Source organism: Stigmatopora argus, chromosome 6, assembly GCF_051989625.1.
Source record: "Stigmatopora argus isolate UIUO_Sarg chromosome 6, RoL_Sarg_1.0, whole genome shotgun sequence".
NCBI lineage: Eukaryota > Metazoa > Chordata > Actinopteri > Syngnathiformes > Syngnathidae > Stigmatopora > Stigmatopora argus.
In genome coordinates this window covers 685,966-703,364 of record NC_135392.1, presented here as the reverse complement: position 1 = coordinate 703,364, position 17,399 = coordinate 685,966, and the positions used below count along the sequence as shown (strand labels likewise).

General features: G+C 45.0%; 3 protein-coding genes across 4 annotated transcripts in view; 2 read left to right on the top strand and 1 right to left on the bottom strand.

Moving 5' to 3' along the window:
* Positions 1-17,399, bottom strand: part of LOC144075306 (uncharacterized) — a 98,328-nt gene that overhangs the window by 39,489 nt on the left and 41,440 nt on the right. The gene's annotated exons all lie outside the window — the stretch shown is intronic.
* On the top strand, positions 112-3,912 carry sec13 (SEC13 homolog, nuclear pore and COPII coat complex component). The gene is made up of 9 exons (XM_077602184.1): positions 112-248; positions 449-493; positions 1,106-1,221; positions 1,321-1,472; positions 1,567-1,700; positions 1,774-1,907; positions 2,164-2,284; positions 2,369-2,515; positions 3,570-3,912. The coding sequence occupies exons 1-9, from the start codon at positions 246-248 to the stop codon at positions 3,678-3,680; spliced, it is 963 nt and encodes a 320-aa protein (XP_077458310.1). The 5' UTR covers positions 112-245; the 3' UTR covers positions 3,681-3,912.
* On the top strand, positions 4,005-11,170 carry LOC144075298 (keratin, type II cytoskeletal 8-like). 2 transcript variants are annotated; one of them, XM_077602180.1, is made up of 9 exons: positions 4,005-4,255; positions 5,979-6,187; positions 6,257-6,317; positions 6,382-6,477; positions 9,949-10,113; positions 10,195-10,311; positions 10,397-10,617; positions 10,720-10,769; positions 10,839-11,170. In XM_077602180.1, exons 1-9 carry the CDS (start codon positions 4,034-4,036, stop codon positions 10,943-10,945), a joined length of 1,248 nt encoding a protein of 415 aa, XP_077458306.1. In that variant the 5' UTR covers positions 4,005-4,033; the 3' UTR covers positions 10,946-11,170. The 2 variants fall into 2 exon arrangements, with proteins under 2 accessions (XP_077458306.1, XP_077458305.1); XM_077602179.1 differs by having other exon boundaries at positions 10,186-10,311.

Genomic DNA, 17,399 nt, shown 5'->3' with positions numbered 1-17,399 from the left:
TAGCATAATTTGAGTACACGTTTGAAGTAATAGAATGCTTCGTAAATATTTTAAATTAAGACAAAATGTTTTTTTTTAAGGCAAACAGGTGAACGATTATTTGTTCCGTGTTGCTATCGGAGGACTTTAGTCGACGCACCAGGCGGAAGCGGCGTCCTAGCCAGTTGCCACGTCGGAATTGCTATCAAATTGCCTCACAATTTCTCTTTTATTATAGGTGTCAAGTTCGTTTTTCTTCATTAGTCATGGTGAGTCATTTGGCACTTGTTATTAATCCCACGGAAATTAAATGACCCGTTTTGTGTGTGTTTATATTTGTCATTCGAGCTAGTGAGTTAGCATGGCGGCTAAGTGATATTTTTTATCAAACAGCACTGCCCACTAAAACGTCATTTAAAAAAATGGTCATTCTGCGTTATAACATTTTGCATATTATTTTTTTCTTCAGGTTTCTGTCATTAACACCGTGGATACCTCACACGAGGACATGATTGTAAGTCACGTTTGTGGTTGAAAGTTGACTTCGTAAATATAATATTGTTCTTAGCGTAAGTGAATGGCAATCATTTTTAACTGCAAGGCTAGTTTTTCTCCGAAATATGACTACAAATATTATAACTTTTGTATTGTCACACCATTTATCTGTCAAATGTTCAACCTCCTTTCTCAAAACCATTTTTTACCCCTTGTTAATATCCAACATTTGATTAAATTGAAATGCCTATCTAACAAATTCTTAGTTTTCACAAAAGTATCCTTTAAAATTGATTTTCACCCCCAGATTCAAACTTCGCAAAGAGATTTTTAATGACAAGTTAAAAAATATTATTCTGAATATTTGACAATTTGTTCCGATAACCTTCCCCTGAATGAATGAGAAATTAAAGTCAGTTAAATAAAGTTTGCATGTGATTTTTGCATAGTTTTCACAAAAGTATCCTTTAAAATTGATTTTCACCCCCCAGATTCAAACTTCGCAAAGACATTTTTAATGACAAGTTAAAAAATGTTATTCTGAATATTTGACAGTTTGTTCCGATAAGCTTCCCCTGAACGAATGAGAAAATAAAGTCAGTTAAATAAAGTTTGCGTGCGATTTTTGCAGCACGATGCCCAGATGGACTACTACGGCACCCGCCTGGCCACCTGCTCTTCCGACCGAACCCTGAAGATCTTCGATGTCCGCAACGGCGGCCAAATTCTGGTGGCCGACCTGCGAGGGTCAGCCACAACATCCTAATGTCTAATATAGTTGTCTTAAGATAAATGAAACCTCTCAAGGAGCTATTTTTCAACCTGGTAATATGGATTGAACTCCAGGCACGAGGGTCCCGTGTGGCAGGTGGCGTGGGCTCACCCCATGTTCGGCAACATCCTGGCGTCTTGCTCCTACGACCGCAAAGTCATCGTGTGGAAGGAGGAGAACGGTGCCTGGGACAAGATGCACGAGTACACGGGCCACGAGTCCTCGGGTGCGTCGGCTCAATTCCCAGATGGAGAAAAAAATGCATATTTTCAGCATATGTATTTGTTTCTAGTTGTACGTTTTGTTTTGTTTTTTTGCAGTGAACTCGGTGTGTTGGGGCCCTCACGAGTTCGGCCTGATTCTGGCGTGCGGCAGCTCGGACGGCGCCATCTCGCTGCTCACCTTCACGGGGGAGCAGCAGTGGGACGTCAAGAAAATCAACAACGCGCACACGGTTAGCCCCATCGATGGTTGCCGTCGGATTGGTAGCCAATAGACTTTTTTGAGTGACGTTTGGCTCTGTTTAGATCGGCTGCAACGCGGTGAGCTGGGCCCCCACGGTGGTGCCGGGCAGCCTGATCGAGCAGCCGTCGGGCCAAAAGCCAAACTACGTCAAACGCTTCGTGTCCGGGGGCTGCGACAACCTGGTCAAACTCTGGAAGTATGTCCTTGCGTCGTCTTTGTCCGTGACCGGACGATTCGCCGAAAGACGTTTCGCCGACGGACAGTTCGCCGAACGGACGTTTCGCCGAAACGGGATTCGCGCGCTCGCCCCGCCCCCGGATCGTGTGTGAAACGTCTTTCAGCGAATCGTCAGTGCTGTCTTTGTCCCATCCATTTGGAGTGGGAGGGCTGGCTGGCAGCATATGAATGTGACAAAATAGAAATGACTTGCTTTTGATTTTTCCGGGGAATAGGGAAGAGGACGGCCAATGGAAGGAGGACCAGAAGCTGGAGGCGCACAGCGATTGGGTGCGAGACGTGGGCTGGGCGCCGTCCATCGGGCTCCCCGCCAGCACCATCGCCAGCTGCTCGCAGGTGCGCCCCGAGTACTGCTTTGGCCACGGTCCCGGTCCCGGCCCCGCCCACTGACCCCTCCCCTTTCCCCCCTGTCTACCCCAGGACGGCCGCGTCTACATCTGGACGTGCGACGACCCGGCGGGCAACGCCTGGACGGCCAAACTGCTGCACAAGTTCAACGACGTGGTCTGGCACGTCAGCTGGTCCATCACCGGCAACATCCTGGCCGTCTCCGGCGGCGACAACAAGGTGCCACGTGTGTGTGTGCGTGCATGTGTGTGGATCAAGTGCTTAGCGCTTCCTGTATTTTCACAATTGGACTTTCCCCACTCACCACTAGAGGGCAATGTCAACATGCGGTATTTAATTACCGTATTTTCACGACTATATGGCGCATCGTATTTTAAGCCGCAGTGTCAGTAACGAGTGCTATTTCTGTATTTGACACACACACACAAGACGCATCGCATTTAAAGGCGCAGCTAGGCATGGCAAAACATACACCAGCTTAAACATACGGACACGCGCTAAAACACGTTTTTAAAAAGGCAACGGAAGCAAAACGGAGTTGGGTTGTACTTTATTTAGCCATTTTACAATGTACTCAGGTTATCATCACCCACAAATCCATCAAAGTCCTCATTTTCTGTGCCCCAATTGAACAATTGTGCAAATGAGTCATCGAAAACGCTGAGTTTTAGACGTTCGTCCAGGCGGCCACAATCCATTCGCCAATAGTAGCTAGCTGGTAGCTAGCGTAACTTTACCAATGCTGCTTTCCATGCTTCGTAAAGCTGTGTTGATGTCGATGTATACAGGCCACAATCCATTGGGTGTATTGACAAAAGAACTATATATCCCAGCAGTCACTGCGCAGTACTTTTTCTATGGGGAAAATAGTAGAGTCGGTCGGGGGCTGCTTGCCGTAGTTTTGAGAGCTGTAGAGGATGGTGTACCCTATCCACTGATTTATTTGATTTTATTGTGATAACAATTTTAGTAGTGGTCCATATATAAAGTGCATTGGATTATAAGGTGCCCTGTCTATTTTGGGAGAAAATTTAAGACTTAAGTGCGCCATATAGTCGTGAAAATACGGTAATATTTCATAGAGGGTTTTTAAAGGAGGGAAAAACAGGCAAGTCACAATTGGAATGTATTTTTCTGGCCACTACAGGTCAGTGTTTTCCTTCTCAGGAGTGAAATAATATGACAGGGAGGCTTTTCAAATCATCTGAAATGGACACCATGAAAACACTGTTATTTTGAAACGATTGTTTGTTTTTTTGTTTTGGCTTTGCAGGTGACATTGTGGAAGGAGTCCATGGACGGCCAGTGGGCGTGCATCAGCGACGTCAGCAAAGGCCAGGGTGCCGTGTCGGCCGTCACGGACTCGCAACAGGCCGAGCAGTGACACACACACACGCACGCACATACACACATGCAAAAACACACATGGCCTTGGGGTTCTAAATACAATTGATGATTTCTTTATTTCTTTTTTAATGTTGTCAATATAAGGACTGTTGAGCAAACATTCCCTCCCCTACGCTCACTGGCTCAGCCAATCAGACGCAGGAAGCGCAACCCTCTTCCTACTTGTAATTAGTAATAAAAAAAGACAAAGGATTTGTCGGTCAACGGCATCATTTAGTGTGCTTTTTGTGGCTCCGCCTCCCGGGTCTCCCTAGTCTCCTCCCCCTTCGAGCTGGTGATAAAAGAGTGAGGCAGCGGGCCAGGTGAACAGAAGCCCCGCATTGGTCAACCATGAGCCTGAGCCGAGGGAAGAGGATGAGCTCGGCGCGGCGCTCCGAGGCGGCGGGCGGCGGCTCGCAGTCGTTGGTGTCGATGATGTCGACGCTGTCCATCAACAAGAGCCTGCTGGCGCCGCTGGACCTGGAGATCGACCCCGGGCTGTCCCTCAACCGAGCTCACGAGAAGGAGCAGATCAAGAGCCTCAATAACCGATTCGCCTCCTTCATCGACAAGGTCAGGAAATTTCCGCTTCTTTTATCAATGTATCACTTTGAAATGAGGTCAAAAAGAGAAGACTTAGCCGTTGATTTTTGTTTAATTAGGTAGCAAACAAAACTTTCACTTTAATTTCACTAAAAATATATATGTACATAAAAGAGAATATTTAGTGTGTTTCCCTTGGTTTGATTTCGACTAAAAAGGGTCAGTAAAGGGAAAAATAGGCTATTTTTGACTTTTGTTGACAATATTCCAAAATAAAATTAAAGAGCAAAATATTTTTTTTTCCTTTTTAACCATTTTAAAAGCAGCTTCACTGCTTTTCTTGTTTTAAAGGGCAAAATATTTAAGTTTTTTTCCTTTTTTTTAACCATTTTAAAAAGCAGTTTCACTGCTTTTCTTGTTTTAAAGGGCAAAATATTTAAGGGTTTTTTTCCTTTAACCATTTAAAAAGCAGTTTCACATCTTTTCTTGTTTTAAAGGGCAAAATATTTAAGTTTTTTCCCCTTTTTTAACCATTTAAAAAGCAGTTTCACTGCTTTTCTTGTTTTAAATGGCTGTTTAAAATCAACATCAAATTTGGGAGAATATTTACTGTGTTGAGGGGTTCCTTTTAAGGTTACATGACTCTTTTAGAAGAAATAGGATCAGGCTCTGGCGGTCCGGATGGATGGAAAGGTCGTCTGTCAGCATTGGCGTTGGCCAACCCGAGACGGGCGCAGATAACCAACGCCTCCGGCAGAATGGCGGCTTTTCTCACGGTCGGGGCGCACAATGGCGCCTTTGTGGCCTCCTCGGATGCATTTCAAGACGATTGACCTTCAACTTTTCAGATGACACTCAAAGCATCGGCAGCCAAGGTTTCAAAAGTAGATCCCTTTCACTTCCAAGAAAAAAAGAAGAAAAAGCTTTCACTTGTAGAGTTTGGCCTCAAAAAGCAAGAGTGAATTTTAAAAGGTCACCGGAGCCTTTGTGGCGCCGATACTTTAGCTTCCTGGCCCACCTTGGCCCGCTTAGCTCCTGGGTAATCTGATAAAGCGGTTGGGGGTCATTCTCACTGGCTTTTATGAGTGTCATACTAGCCGGGAAGCTGCAATCCGATCGCCTTCATCCAGTTGAAAGCGCTAAAGTCTACAACAGGGGTGTCAGACTCGGGTTGGTTCGCGGGCCGCGTTAACGTCAACTCCATTTCATGTGGGCCAGACCGTTTTAGATATAATATTTAGATTTGTTTTTTAATAAATGGATTAAAAACCCTGAATATTCAGTTTTTATAGATCTAAAACAATGTTTATTTTAGTTTTTTTTTTTTTTGATTTTACAAAGTGATTTTTGAACTAAAAAAACAGAAAAAAATGATTTAAAAAATTACAATTATTGATTTAAAGAACTGGATTAAAGCCCTGAATATTCTGTTTTTTTAGAGATCTAAAACCATGTTTATTTTAGCTTTTTTAAATATATTTTTAGATTTTACAAAATGATTTTTAAACAAAAAAATGGGACGAAAATAAAGCGAGACATCTTTCAAGTGTTTTTGGGCCATTTTATGTGTGCCTCCCTGAGTTAAATGTGTCTTCCAACTTTCATTTTCCTAAATAAAACTAGCTTTTCAGGCCCACAGCCTTGGAAATGGAACAGGCCAGCTGACATTTTCTGGACGACCGACCTAGCTACCCACCATGAAGACGTTTCCAAAACGGGAATGAGGCCAAATTGCCTTTTTTACTCGGTGCAGGTCCGCTTCTTGGAGCAGCAGAACAAGATGCTGGAGACCAAACTGGATCTCCTCCAAGGTCAGGCCACCACCCGCTCCAACGTGGAGCCTCTGTTCGAGGTCTACGGGGCGGGCCTGCGGCGCCAGATGGAGCTGGTCAACCACGACAGGAGCAAGCTGGACGCCGAGCTGAGGAACGCGCAAGGCCTGGTGGAGGACTACAAGCACAAGTCTGCGCCGCGTCCGCCGTTTTCCGCCAAACGCCCGCCGTTCCCTTTTTCACGGCTCGCTCCGTGCAGGTACGAGGACGAGATCAACAAGAGGAACAACATGGAGAACGACTTTGTCCTCCTGAAGAAGGTGCGTGAGAGCCGGAAGTGTCGCCGTCGACCGTACCGAACGCTGTCGCCATCGCGTTTGACAGGACGTGGACTCGGCCTACATGGTGAAGGCCGACCTGGAGGACAAAGTGGGCGCTCTCACCGACGAGATCAACTTCCTGCGCGCCGTCTACGAGGAGGTACTTCTAGAAAATGGACATTTTGTCCGTTAAACAAGTCTGTGAAAGGCCAAATTGTCTTCATTTAGATCAGGGGTCTCAAACTAGCGGCCCGCGGGCCAACTGCGGCCCGCGGGACGATAATTTGCGGCCCCCGTCTTAATATGAAAGATCGATTTTTTTTTTTTTAATTTTTTTTTTTAATTTTTTTTTTTCATTTTTTTTTTTTTTTTTTTACCCCTTTCCCCATGATGGCGCCGTTTAAGTGGCAGCCAGTGGCAGTAGCTCTGTCCACTCATGTTTTTCTTGTTTTACAGCATGTTTTACATGAAAAATTAGAGGGAACATTGACATGCACCTGCTTGTGGCAAGTGTGATACTGGTGTGCCGATAGCGAGCAATGATGATGTCGTGACCGGATGATTCGCCTAAAGACGTTTCGCCGACGGACGTTTGACAGACGGACAGGTCGTACTAGTATTTGTTAGTTTAATGATTAAATACAAATACTAGTATTTGTATTTAATCATTAAACGCTGTTTTCAGCTGGATTTGACCGAATTTGAGAGCATTTTGAGCCGTTTGGCGAATGGACGTCTATAGACGTTTTTTTGCCTCCATCGCGATATCATCCAGTATTTGTATTTAATCATTAAATGCTGTTTTAGGATGGATTTGACCCGATTGCTGTCATTTTACGGCTCGGTTCTGCTACATCTGCCTGCCCAAGAGTGCTTATTCCCGGACTGCCATTGATGGTAGACGAACATTGATTTTTACTATAATTTGGACAACACCGGCGGCGGGCCGGATTAAAAATCCTAACGGGCCGTATATGGCCCGCGGGCCGAGGTTGAAAAACTTGTACACACACGATCCGGCGGGGCGAGCGTTCGAATCCCGTTTCGGCGAAACCTGCCCGTCTGTCAAACGTCCGTCGGCGAAACGTCTTTAGGCGAGTCATCCGAGTACCGATGATCTCGCTCACACTGGTACTCAGTGCGCTCAGGGAGGTTGTCTTTCTGCTCAGACCAACCAAAAATTAGAGGGAACTTTGGTTCGGAGCTGAATGAACCAATCACGGTGAGGTATACGGCTCTGGAGGGCGGGACATCGGCCGGGCTGTCCAGTGCCTCGCTCACTCACTCATTCATTCCTCCAATCAGCTGGGCGGAGGAGAAGCCGTGAGGCCGATCACTCCGCTCGGCGCGCACACTCCTCCGCTGCTCTCAGCATAGAACTGAATGAGGCGCTATGATCCGTGATCCAGCCTGTGTCAGTGTCTGTAGCCATCTCCGCGATTGAAACGGAGAGCGAAAGTGCACATGCGCCACAAACCCGCGCGAATGAATGTGAAAGATCAACCCGAGACTCATTCCAAGTGGAAAAACATATTACAGAGCCCCAGAGATGTCTCTTTCAAAGCCTGCCATGAAGAGAAAGGTCGGTGATGAGCACAGACAGTTTCAAGAAAAGTGGGGAGTGCAATATTTCTTTGTTGAACACAGGGGCACCCCGACGTGTCTCATTTACACTGAAAAAGTTGCGGTGCACAAGGAATACAATTTGAAACGTAATTGTACTACGAGACATGCTGAGGAGTACGAAAAATACCAGGGAGATGAGAGAGCCAACCAGGTTGCCAGTCTTAAAACGCGTCTTCTGAGGCAACAGGATCTCTTCAAGAAGGCTACCAAAGACAGTAATGCAGCAGTCAAAGCTAGCTACGCCGTTTGTGAGTTGATTGATCCTGTGCTAAGTGATCCCAAATGGCTCATGGACTTGGCTTTTCTTGTTGATATCACACATGAGCTTAATGTACTGAACAAGAAGCTACAAGGCCAGGGGCAACTCGTCAGTGCTGCCTATGACAACGTGAGAGCATTCTGCACTAAACTTGTGTTATGGAAAGCCCAGCTCTCTCAGACAAACCTTTGCCATTTCCCAGCATGCAAGGCTCTCGTGGATGCAGGCACACCATTCAGTGGTGAGAAGTATGTTGAGGCCATTTCGAAGCTACAGGAGGAATTTGATCACAGATTTGCAGACTTCAAGACACACAAAGCCACATTTCAAATTTTTGCGGACCCCTTCTCCTTTGATGTGCAAGATGCCCCTCCTGAGCTTCAAATGGAGCTCATTAACCTGCAGTGCAACTCTGCACTCAAAGCCAAGTTCAGGGAGGTGAGTGGAGAAGCAGACAAGCTTGGGCAATTTTTGAGAGAGTTGACCCCCAGCTTCCCTGAACTTTCCCGAAGGTTCAAGCGGACCATGTGCCTTTTTGGGAGCACATACTTGTGTGAGAAGCTCTTCTCCACCTTGAACTTCAATAAGTCCAAGTACAGGTCCAGACTTACTGATGAGCATCTTCAAGCTCTACTGAGGGTCTCCACTGCTTCCTCCCTCAAGCCAAATGTTACTATGTGAGAAGAAGTGCTGCCAGGTCTCTAGCAGCAAGGAGTAGGCAAGAGAAGCCGTGTTCAGAATATTTCATGTTCAATGTTCCATTCAAGTTCAGAAAGTTAAAGGTTAAAGAGCTGTTAATACAGACATTTGAAACGGAATAAAAATAATTCATTTTCTCTACTTAGCCAGCCAGTGAATATCTACTGTATGCTCATTAGTATTATTTGGTTTTATATTACTGATTGATTTATTTTTTATTCATCTTTAAGTTAATTTATTTAATTCATTATTTTTTGTTAAAAAATAAAGATATTTGATAACGTTGGAAAGTTTTATCAGTGCTTTTCTTGTGGAAATCCTGATGCGGCCCAGTCTCACCCAGACTCGGCCTCTAGCGGCCCCCAGGTAAATTGAGTTCGAGACCCCTGATTTAGATCATATGTGTCAAAGTGGCGGCCCGAGGGCCAAATCTGGCCCGCCGCATCATTTTGTGTGGCCCGGGAAAGTCAATCATGAGGGCCGACTTTCTGTTTTAGGATCAAATTCAAATGAAGAGTATAGATGTATATTACATTTCCTGATTTTCCCCCTTTTAAATCCATAATTGTCATTTTTTAATCCATTTTTTCTGTGTTTTTAGTTCAAAAATCATTTTGTAAAATCTAATATATATATATATATATATATATATATATATATATATAAAATTTTGTAAAATCTAAAAATAGATTTAAAAAAAGCTAAAATAAACATTGTTTTAGATCTATAAAAAACTGAATATTCAGGGCTTTTAATCCATTTATATTTAAAAAAAATCCACGTGAAATCAAGTTGACGTTAAAGCGCCCCATGAACCAACCCTAGTCTCACACTCTTGATCTAGATCAATAGCGTAAAGTCAATTAAAATGCATTGTTTAGGTCCGTTCAAGAGAGCACGTGGTCTTTCTCCTAACCAAAAATCAATTGTTTTTCTTGACTAAATGGTTGTCCTGGATAGCCATCATTTCCAAGACAAAAAAAAATGTTCGTTCGTCCGTCATGATATTTTCTCCTCCGGTGAGTGTCCATTTTGCGTTGTTCTCAGGAACTGCGCGAGCTGCAGGCCGCCATCCGTGACACGTCGGTGGTGGTCCAAATGGACAACAGCCGCAGCCTCAACATGGAGCAGATCGTGGCCGAGGTCAAAGGCCAGTACGAGGAGATCGCCGTCCGCAGTCGGCGGGAAGCCGAAGCCTGGTACAAGACTAAAGTGAGGCCCCGCCCCCACCGCGTCCCTCCATTTTTTTTTTCCCCTTCCCAACGGCCGCTGGGGATTTCCCAGTTCGAGCAGATGTCGGCGCAGGCCGGCCAGTTCGGGGACGAGCTCCGCGCCGTCAAGAGCGAGGCGGGCGAGCTCCAGCGTCTCATCGTCCGGCTGCAGAGCGAGATGGAGGCCGTCAGGGCGCAGGTGACTTCCTTTTTTCCTCCTTTTTTCCGCCGGCGGCGCCAAAAAGCAAAGCAAAATGGCGCCGGCCCGTTTTTCTTTGCCACAGCGCGCCGGCCTGGAAGGCCAGCTGGCCCAATCGGAGGAGCGTGGCGAGGCGGCGGTCAAGGAGGCCAGGTGTCGAACCCGCGACCTGGAAGACGCCCTCCAGCGAGCCAAGCGGGACATGGCCCGCCAGCTGCGGGAGTACCAGGACCTCATGAACCTCAAGCTGGCCCTGGACATCGAGATCGCCACCTACAGGAAGCTCCTGGAAGGCGAGGAGGACCGGTGAGTTGCCATATTATAAGTGCAAGTATTTGTACGAGATGCAAGTGGTAGCATAGATAAGAGAGGGAAATTTGCGCTAGCTAACGTTTCTCCTTTGCTCAGAGTGGGCCAGCCGTCGGTGGTCAACATCCAGTCCGCCACGCTCGGCTACAGTGAGTGTCTTCTGTTTCCCTCTTCTGCTTTTTGCTGTTGTTGAGGTTGCCATCTTTTTTGCTTCCCAGGCGGCAGAAGTTCCAAAGAAGGTTCCTACGCCAGCGCTTCGCCTCCTTCCAAATTGCTCATCAAGACCACCGAGACCCGAGACCACAGTAGATACAGCACACGCTAAGAACACATCCTCTTTCTTCATTTAGGATGAGTTAAGGTGAGCTCATTTCACTTTGGTGTGTGCTAGAAACATATTAGCGAGCGGTTAGGGGTGCTATCTTAAACTTGGATTGAATCATTGCACGTTTTGGCCAACAGGAGGCGCCCAATAGAATGAGATTCCGAGCCATGGTAGTACGTAGTACTATAGGTAGCGCTCCTCGGACTCAAGATCTCTCTAGTTAGCGAAAGGGCGCCCCCCTGCGACCGGACGTATCACAAATCATTTTTCACCTACCTAATATAGTAGTGCGTATTTTAAAATACATTATGATATAAAACCGCTTGTCGTGTGATAGATTCTTTTTTTTGTTCTTTCCTTCCTTCCTCCATTCTTATAGCACTAATGCTAGCTTATAAAATGAGCTTTATTTAAATGATTAGAAGGAATTGGACCATTTCTGTTATGGTTATACTGACGTTAGCGTCTTTGATTTTGTTGTATTGATGAAGCAAGTACAATAAAATGACAAAATGGATTTGGGGAGTTTTATTTCCCCTTCCAATAGTGATGTTCATTCGATTTTTCTGGATGGCTTGTATTCCATGACTAAAGTGATTCGTTTGCCTAGTTCCCATTCCAAGTCGTTCCCTCCGGTGGCCGCAAGAGGGCGACATTACCTCGCTAGGCGAATGCCCCTGCGGCGGAATGACACGCTCTGCCATTCATTCCCACTACATTACAACAGGACTCCAGACTCCAGAGCCAATTGTTTCGAGTTGGGTGCACGGCTGCGGGCTCAGCGCCGCTCGTGTCTCGAGGCGAGAGCGAGTAGAGGAGGAGGAGGAGAAGGAGGAGGGGGCGGGCGTCTTTTTTTGTGGTATGGGGCAATTCCGCTGCCGCAGCGGTCCGGTGGCTCGCTCTGCGTCCTCAAAGGTCGGAGGCGGGAGTTGGGTTGCCCGACCCCTGCGGACCGGACCAGACCGGACCGGCTCCTCCTCCTCCATCTCCTCCTCATGATCACCATGCCGGCGTGGCCGAGGAACCTGAGCTTCTTCTGCCTGCAGCGGCTGCGCCAGGACGGTAAGAACACCAACACGCCAGCGCGTGGCTCGGTTTTGCCGAATCGCCGTCACATCACGTCACGTTACGCCACGCATGCGCGCCCAAAGTCGATGCGGTCGGTCCCACGCACAGGTGTTTGTCCATTCGTCGAATCCGAGTCACCCACTGCTCAGGTTAAAAGGGTTGAAGGGGAGAAAATGGCTTCACTCATTGGTTACCATCAGCTCTGATGGATGGATGTCAATCGTCCATCGTGTCTCGCTGCCATTGATAAGGTGGAAGCCATCTATTCCGTCCATTAGTTCATGTCCAAATCCATGAAAAGTTTCCAAAAGAGCAACACGAATGGAAATAACGTCCTGAAACACTCCATCCAAATGGAAATAACTCAATTTATGGATAGAAATCCACGGAAAATGACAGATATTTGAAGTGGACGGCCAATCCGTCGTCACTGATCGTGACTGGATTATTTTTGCAATGCCACAAGTTTGCAATTGATCAAGTAAAGCAGCGAAAAGCGAAAAACCCTTTCGACAGAGAGAGCCATAAACAACTCATACTTTCAAATATTATGCCTTGAGAGCCATACACAGAATTTAAAAGTAAACATACTTGAAAATATGTGCATTTTTAAATTCCTTTCACCATTTTTAAGGTAGAATAAGTCTCCTATCGGTGCGTTTGGGAATCAACTCTCGCTGACGGTTTCCATATTTTTAACTCAGGTTAGCGGAGAGCCATATGCACCCATCAAAAGAGCCACAAATGGCTCCCGAGCCATAGGTTCCCTACCCCTGAAGTAAAGTCAACTTTTTCTCAAGCCAACTAAGTGAACCATTTCAAAAAACATAACCAATTTTCAATTAATTTGTGATTTAAACAACCAATAATTAACCCTAACCTCACCAGTCTTAGCAAGAATCCATTTATTCATTCAACTTGTTAGCGGCTAGCTCTTTAGCCTCTGCACGGAAATCCACCGATAAAAACACGGCGACAATGACATCCACGCTGCATATTAAACGCAGTCATGGAGCGCCATTGACGGCGACGGAGATCCAATCCGTGTGGATGCGAGCTTCAGACAAGCTAGTATAAATAGATTGTAAAAGTGTGTGTGTTGCGTGTGCAGCATGCGTGAAGATAGCCACTGCCGCCGCAACATTCCTAATTGCATGTGACCGCCAGTCATGCGCTGCAGACAACAAACTCCTCTTCCGTTACATTTCCTCTCCATCTCATACACACACACACACACACACACACACACACACACACACACAGAAAAATAAATCAACGCTACAGCACTTGGATTAACGCATCCACCGCAGAAAGAGACGAGAAAAATGGCAAAGTATTTAGTATTTTGGAAGGGTGCGTGTATGATCATTGATTTAAAAAAATGTTTTGTCTTAATTAGTGCTGGGAAGCATGGGCCAGAAATGTCAGATTTGCTTCCATTTGAAATGGAAACCATTTTAAAAAATTATATTCAATATTAAAGTGGGAAAACGAAAATATTTTTATAAATTTATTTTTAGTTTACAAAATGCTTTTTGACCTAAAAACACCAAAAGAAAAAAATGGATAAAAAATTGCAATGATTGATTTAAAAAGGGGAAAATCAGGAAATATAATATACATCTATCCTCTTCATTTGAATTTGATCCTAAAACAGAAAGTCAACCCTCATGATTTACTTACTCGGGCCGCACAAAATGATGTGGCGGGCCAGTTTTGGCCCCCCCGGCCGCCACTTTAACACCAGTGATCAAGACGGACGGATATATTGAATGATGGCTGTCAACCCTCCCACTCCGAAAGGATGGGACACCCATCTTTTGAGTGTATATAAGCGGCTTGCTTTTTGGTGACTCTTGTGGTTTTATTATTTTCATTTTTTTTCCTGCAGGAGTGTGTGTGTGTGAGTGGAAAGCCAGATTAGGCCCAGCTCAGATTTACGAGCCGGCAGGCGGCTTGACTTTTGCTTTCGGAGTTTATTTGGTGGCGGCGCGGTGGAGGAGTGGGCGGGGACGGTGGGGGGCCCCCTGGGGTGGATTGGACGTCTCGCGCCGTCAAAGTAATGCGAAGGTCGGATCTTGTCTGGCTTCGTCAATTGGCTTGAGCCGAGGTTCTGCCGAAATTCATGTCATGGAGGCCAACCAGGCAAAAAAAAAAGATGGCGGCCAGTCGCTCCATGTTAGCATCTGGACTGGCTGCAGGCGCCCTTCGCCCACACAAGCCACTATCATTTATTTTCAAGGCCAGGGTGTCCAAAAATAATATATACCTGGTTTCTCGCGGTTAATAAGATAGGTGAATAGCCGCCGTTTACAGACAGTGTTTTGATGGCGTCTATTTCGTATGATTTGAACTTTAAAATTATCTGTACTATGACTCGACTGCTGGAGCCAGACACTGCCCTCTAGCGGTCAGTGAAATAATCTCCAATTGCGACTTGTTTGGTTGGTCAATTAGCCTATTTTCTGGCATATTAGCCGCCTCTGTGTCTAAGACACATGTGTCAAAGTGGCGGCCCGGGGGCCAAATCTGCCCCGCCGCATCATTTTGTGTGGCCCGGGAAAGTCAATCATGAGTGCCGATTTACTGTTTTAGGATCAAATTAAAATGAAGAGTATAAATGGATATTAAATTTCCTGATTTTCCCCCTTTTAAATCAATAATGGTCATTTTTTAATCCATTTTTTTCTGTTTTTAGTTGAAAAATCATTTTGTAAAATCTAAAAATATATTTAAAAAAAGCTGAAATAAACATTGTTTTAGATCTATAAAAAATGAATATTCAGGGATTTTAATCCAGTACTTTTAATCAATAATGTAATTTTTTATCATTTTTCGGTGTTTTTAGTTCTAAAATCATTTTGTAAAATCTAAAAATATATTTTAAAAAAGCTAAAATAAACATGAATATTCAGGGTTTTTAATCCAGTTCTTTTAATCCATTCATTTAAAAAAATCTAAATATTATATCTAAAATGGTCCGGCCCACATGAAATCGAGTTGACATTAACGCGGCCCGCGAACCAACCTGAGTCTGAAGGGAAAATCTAAAGAAAAATCATCGCACATGGTTCTTCTGAGATACTGTATGAATCGAAAGGCTCGTCTCCTGAATTGCACATACCCAAAGGGTGTGGCCTGCCTGCACGTAGATAAGTTAAAAAAGTAAGTCACGTGAGCGTGAGCAGAACAACCAGGAAGTGTGTCCGAATCTGCGGTCAAAGGTAAGATGGCGGCGCCCATAGTGGACAATGGCAGGCAAAAGTAAGTGACTTTTTCACGTTTTATGTGAGATACGGCATTTTTTTTCTTGAATTTCATTCATAGACGTCAAAATACATTTTGTTTAGCGTTTTATCTGATGTTCTTTTCTCTTATTTTGAAAGAAATGACCGTATCGGCCGCATTGTTTTGCGTCACAAATGGGCTCACTTATACTGAGTTAAGTGTTGATTAGTCGGATGCTTAGTTAATTGGCTGGTTAACACTCATTTGCTTGGTGAGTGAGTTGGTTGTTTGCTTAATTAGATACTTGATTTATTAGTTGGAGAATCAGTTGTTTGTTTGCTTGGTTCGTAGTCATTAGACAATTGGTTGTTGTTGGGTACCGGTAATTGTTTTTTTTTAATACTAGGGCATTCAAACCACCACCAGCAGAGAGCGCCAGAGACCCAACGCGTTGAATTTCAGCGTAAAAAAAGAAAAGCTCCAGCTTTCAAAAGGGGGAAAGTTTACTGTCAAAGACGTTTGACGTGCACCGCCGACGCGTCGGGCCAATTTCTGTTCCCATGGCAACCCTTGCTTCAAACGGGCGTTTTGTGCGCGTGCGTGCTTCATTGACATTGCAACTCTTGTCAATTCTTCAGTGAATGTGAGCAGCGTCAATTTCTTCACAAATGGACTTTTCCGTCTTTGTTGGTCATCCGAAAGGATGAAAATAAAGTGGGCGTGGTCCTCTCGCTACAACTTCCTGAATGACATGTCTGACTTTTCAAAGTGGGCCGAGAAGAAGCTAGCCTAGCCTTTTCTAGCATCCTTTTTTTGCCTCCGCTGTTGTCATGGCGACCTCGCCGCTCGGTGGGCCTTTGGGTGGACTCTGCTCCTCGGGGCCAAACGCCGCGAGCCTGGAAGAAGCGGCGGCGGCGGTGGTGGATTTATTGGGCGCCGCTTCCTACACGGGTGGGCGAGCGAGAAGAGAGAGAGAAAGAAAGAGAGAGAGAGAGAGAGAGAGGGATGGAGAGGGACTGGTGGGAGAGGCTAGTTTGAGGGGAGGAAAATTGCAAGGAAGCAGAAGGATGTTGGCGTCTCCGGTTGGCTCTTTCGGCCATGTTGCTCGCTGAGAGAGAAGCGCGCCTGAAGACAAGGAGGGGATGTTCTCCGTGTCGCTCAAGTGCCGCCTGGGGGTCGTCCGGCGCCACAGCAAGGGTAGCCAAAGTCTCTTTTCGCTTTTCGCCTTTCGCTTTTCGTCTTTGGTCTTTGGTTTCGGTCTTGGCGGCCGGCCAAAGCATCAGGTGGCTGGCGTGAAAACTTTCCGTGCCTTCCCGTCGCCGGTTTCCCTGAAAAATGGGCCCAGTGCCGAGTACGGACGCCGCCATTGCTTGCCGTCGCTCGCCAAAGCGCATCGAGGGTAGCGGTTATTTTGGCTGACTCGGGTGTGGGATCGATTGCCGCCGCGATGGTTGGTGGCGGACGGTCGCCGCCCTCTTGGTCGTGCGTTCTTTGGCTCGTGGGACCGAAGCCCCGGGGCCTATTATAATCCCGAAAATACGCTCATTTCAAGTGGATGATGAGTTTTGGTGGGATTTGTCAGGGAGGGATGCGAGGGTGCTTCCTCCCATTTTTAATAGTAAATAGAAATGTTTTGAAATCAAAGCAGTGGATTGGATTGGATAACTTTATTCATCCCGTATTCCTGAAATGTCGTTGTCACAGTAGCAAGAGGGTGAGGATGCAGAAATAGGGAAGGCATTTTAGACAAATAGATAGGTAATAAGTAAGTTAAGAAATAAATACATGAAGAATAACAATAATAATAATGTCCGATTATTAATAAATATATAAATAAATAAGCGTGTTGCTGATATATATATATATATATATATATATATATATACATACATATATATATATATATATATATATATATACACACATATATATATATATATATATATACACACATATACATATATATATATATGTATATACACATATATGCATATATATACACATATATATATAATATATATAATATACATATATTATACATATACATATATATATATATATATATATATATATATATATACATATATTATATACATATATACACATATACATACACATACATATACATGTATACATGTATACATATATACATATACAC

Excerpts from the sequence above, each read along its gene's own strand:
- LOC144075298 (XM_077602179.1), top strand. The coding sequence starts at position 4,034 with ATGAGCCTGAGCCGAGGGAAGAGGATGAGCTCGGCGCGGCGCTCCGAG. Across the intron at positions 6,478-9,948 it reads TGCGCGCCGTCTACGAGGAG|GAACTGCGCGAGCTGCAGGC; the intron begins GTACTTCTAGAA and ends CGTTGTTCTCAG. Across the intron at positions 10,770-10,838 it reads GTCCGCCACGCTCGGCTACA|GCGGCAGAAGTTCCAAAGAA; the intron begins GTGAGTGTCTTC and ends TTTGCTTCCCAG.
- sec13 (XM_077602184.1), top strand. Across the intron at positions 1,222-1,320 it reads CTGGTGGCCGACCTGCGAGG|GCACGAGGGTCCCGTGTGGC; the intron begins GTCAGCCACAAC and ends ATTGAACTCCAG. Across the intron at positions 2,516-3,569 it reads TCTCCGGCGGCGACAACAAG|GTGACATTGTGGAAGGAGTC; the intron begins GTGCCACGTGTG and ends TTGGCTTTGCAG.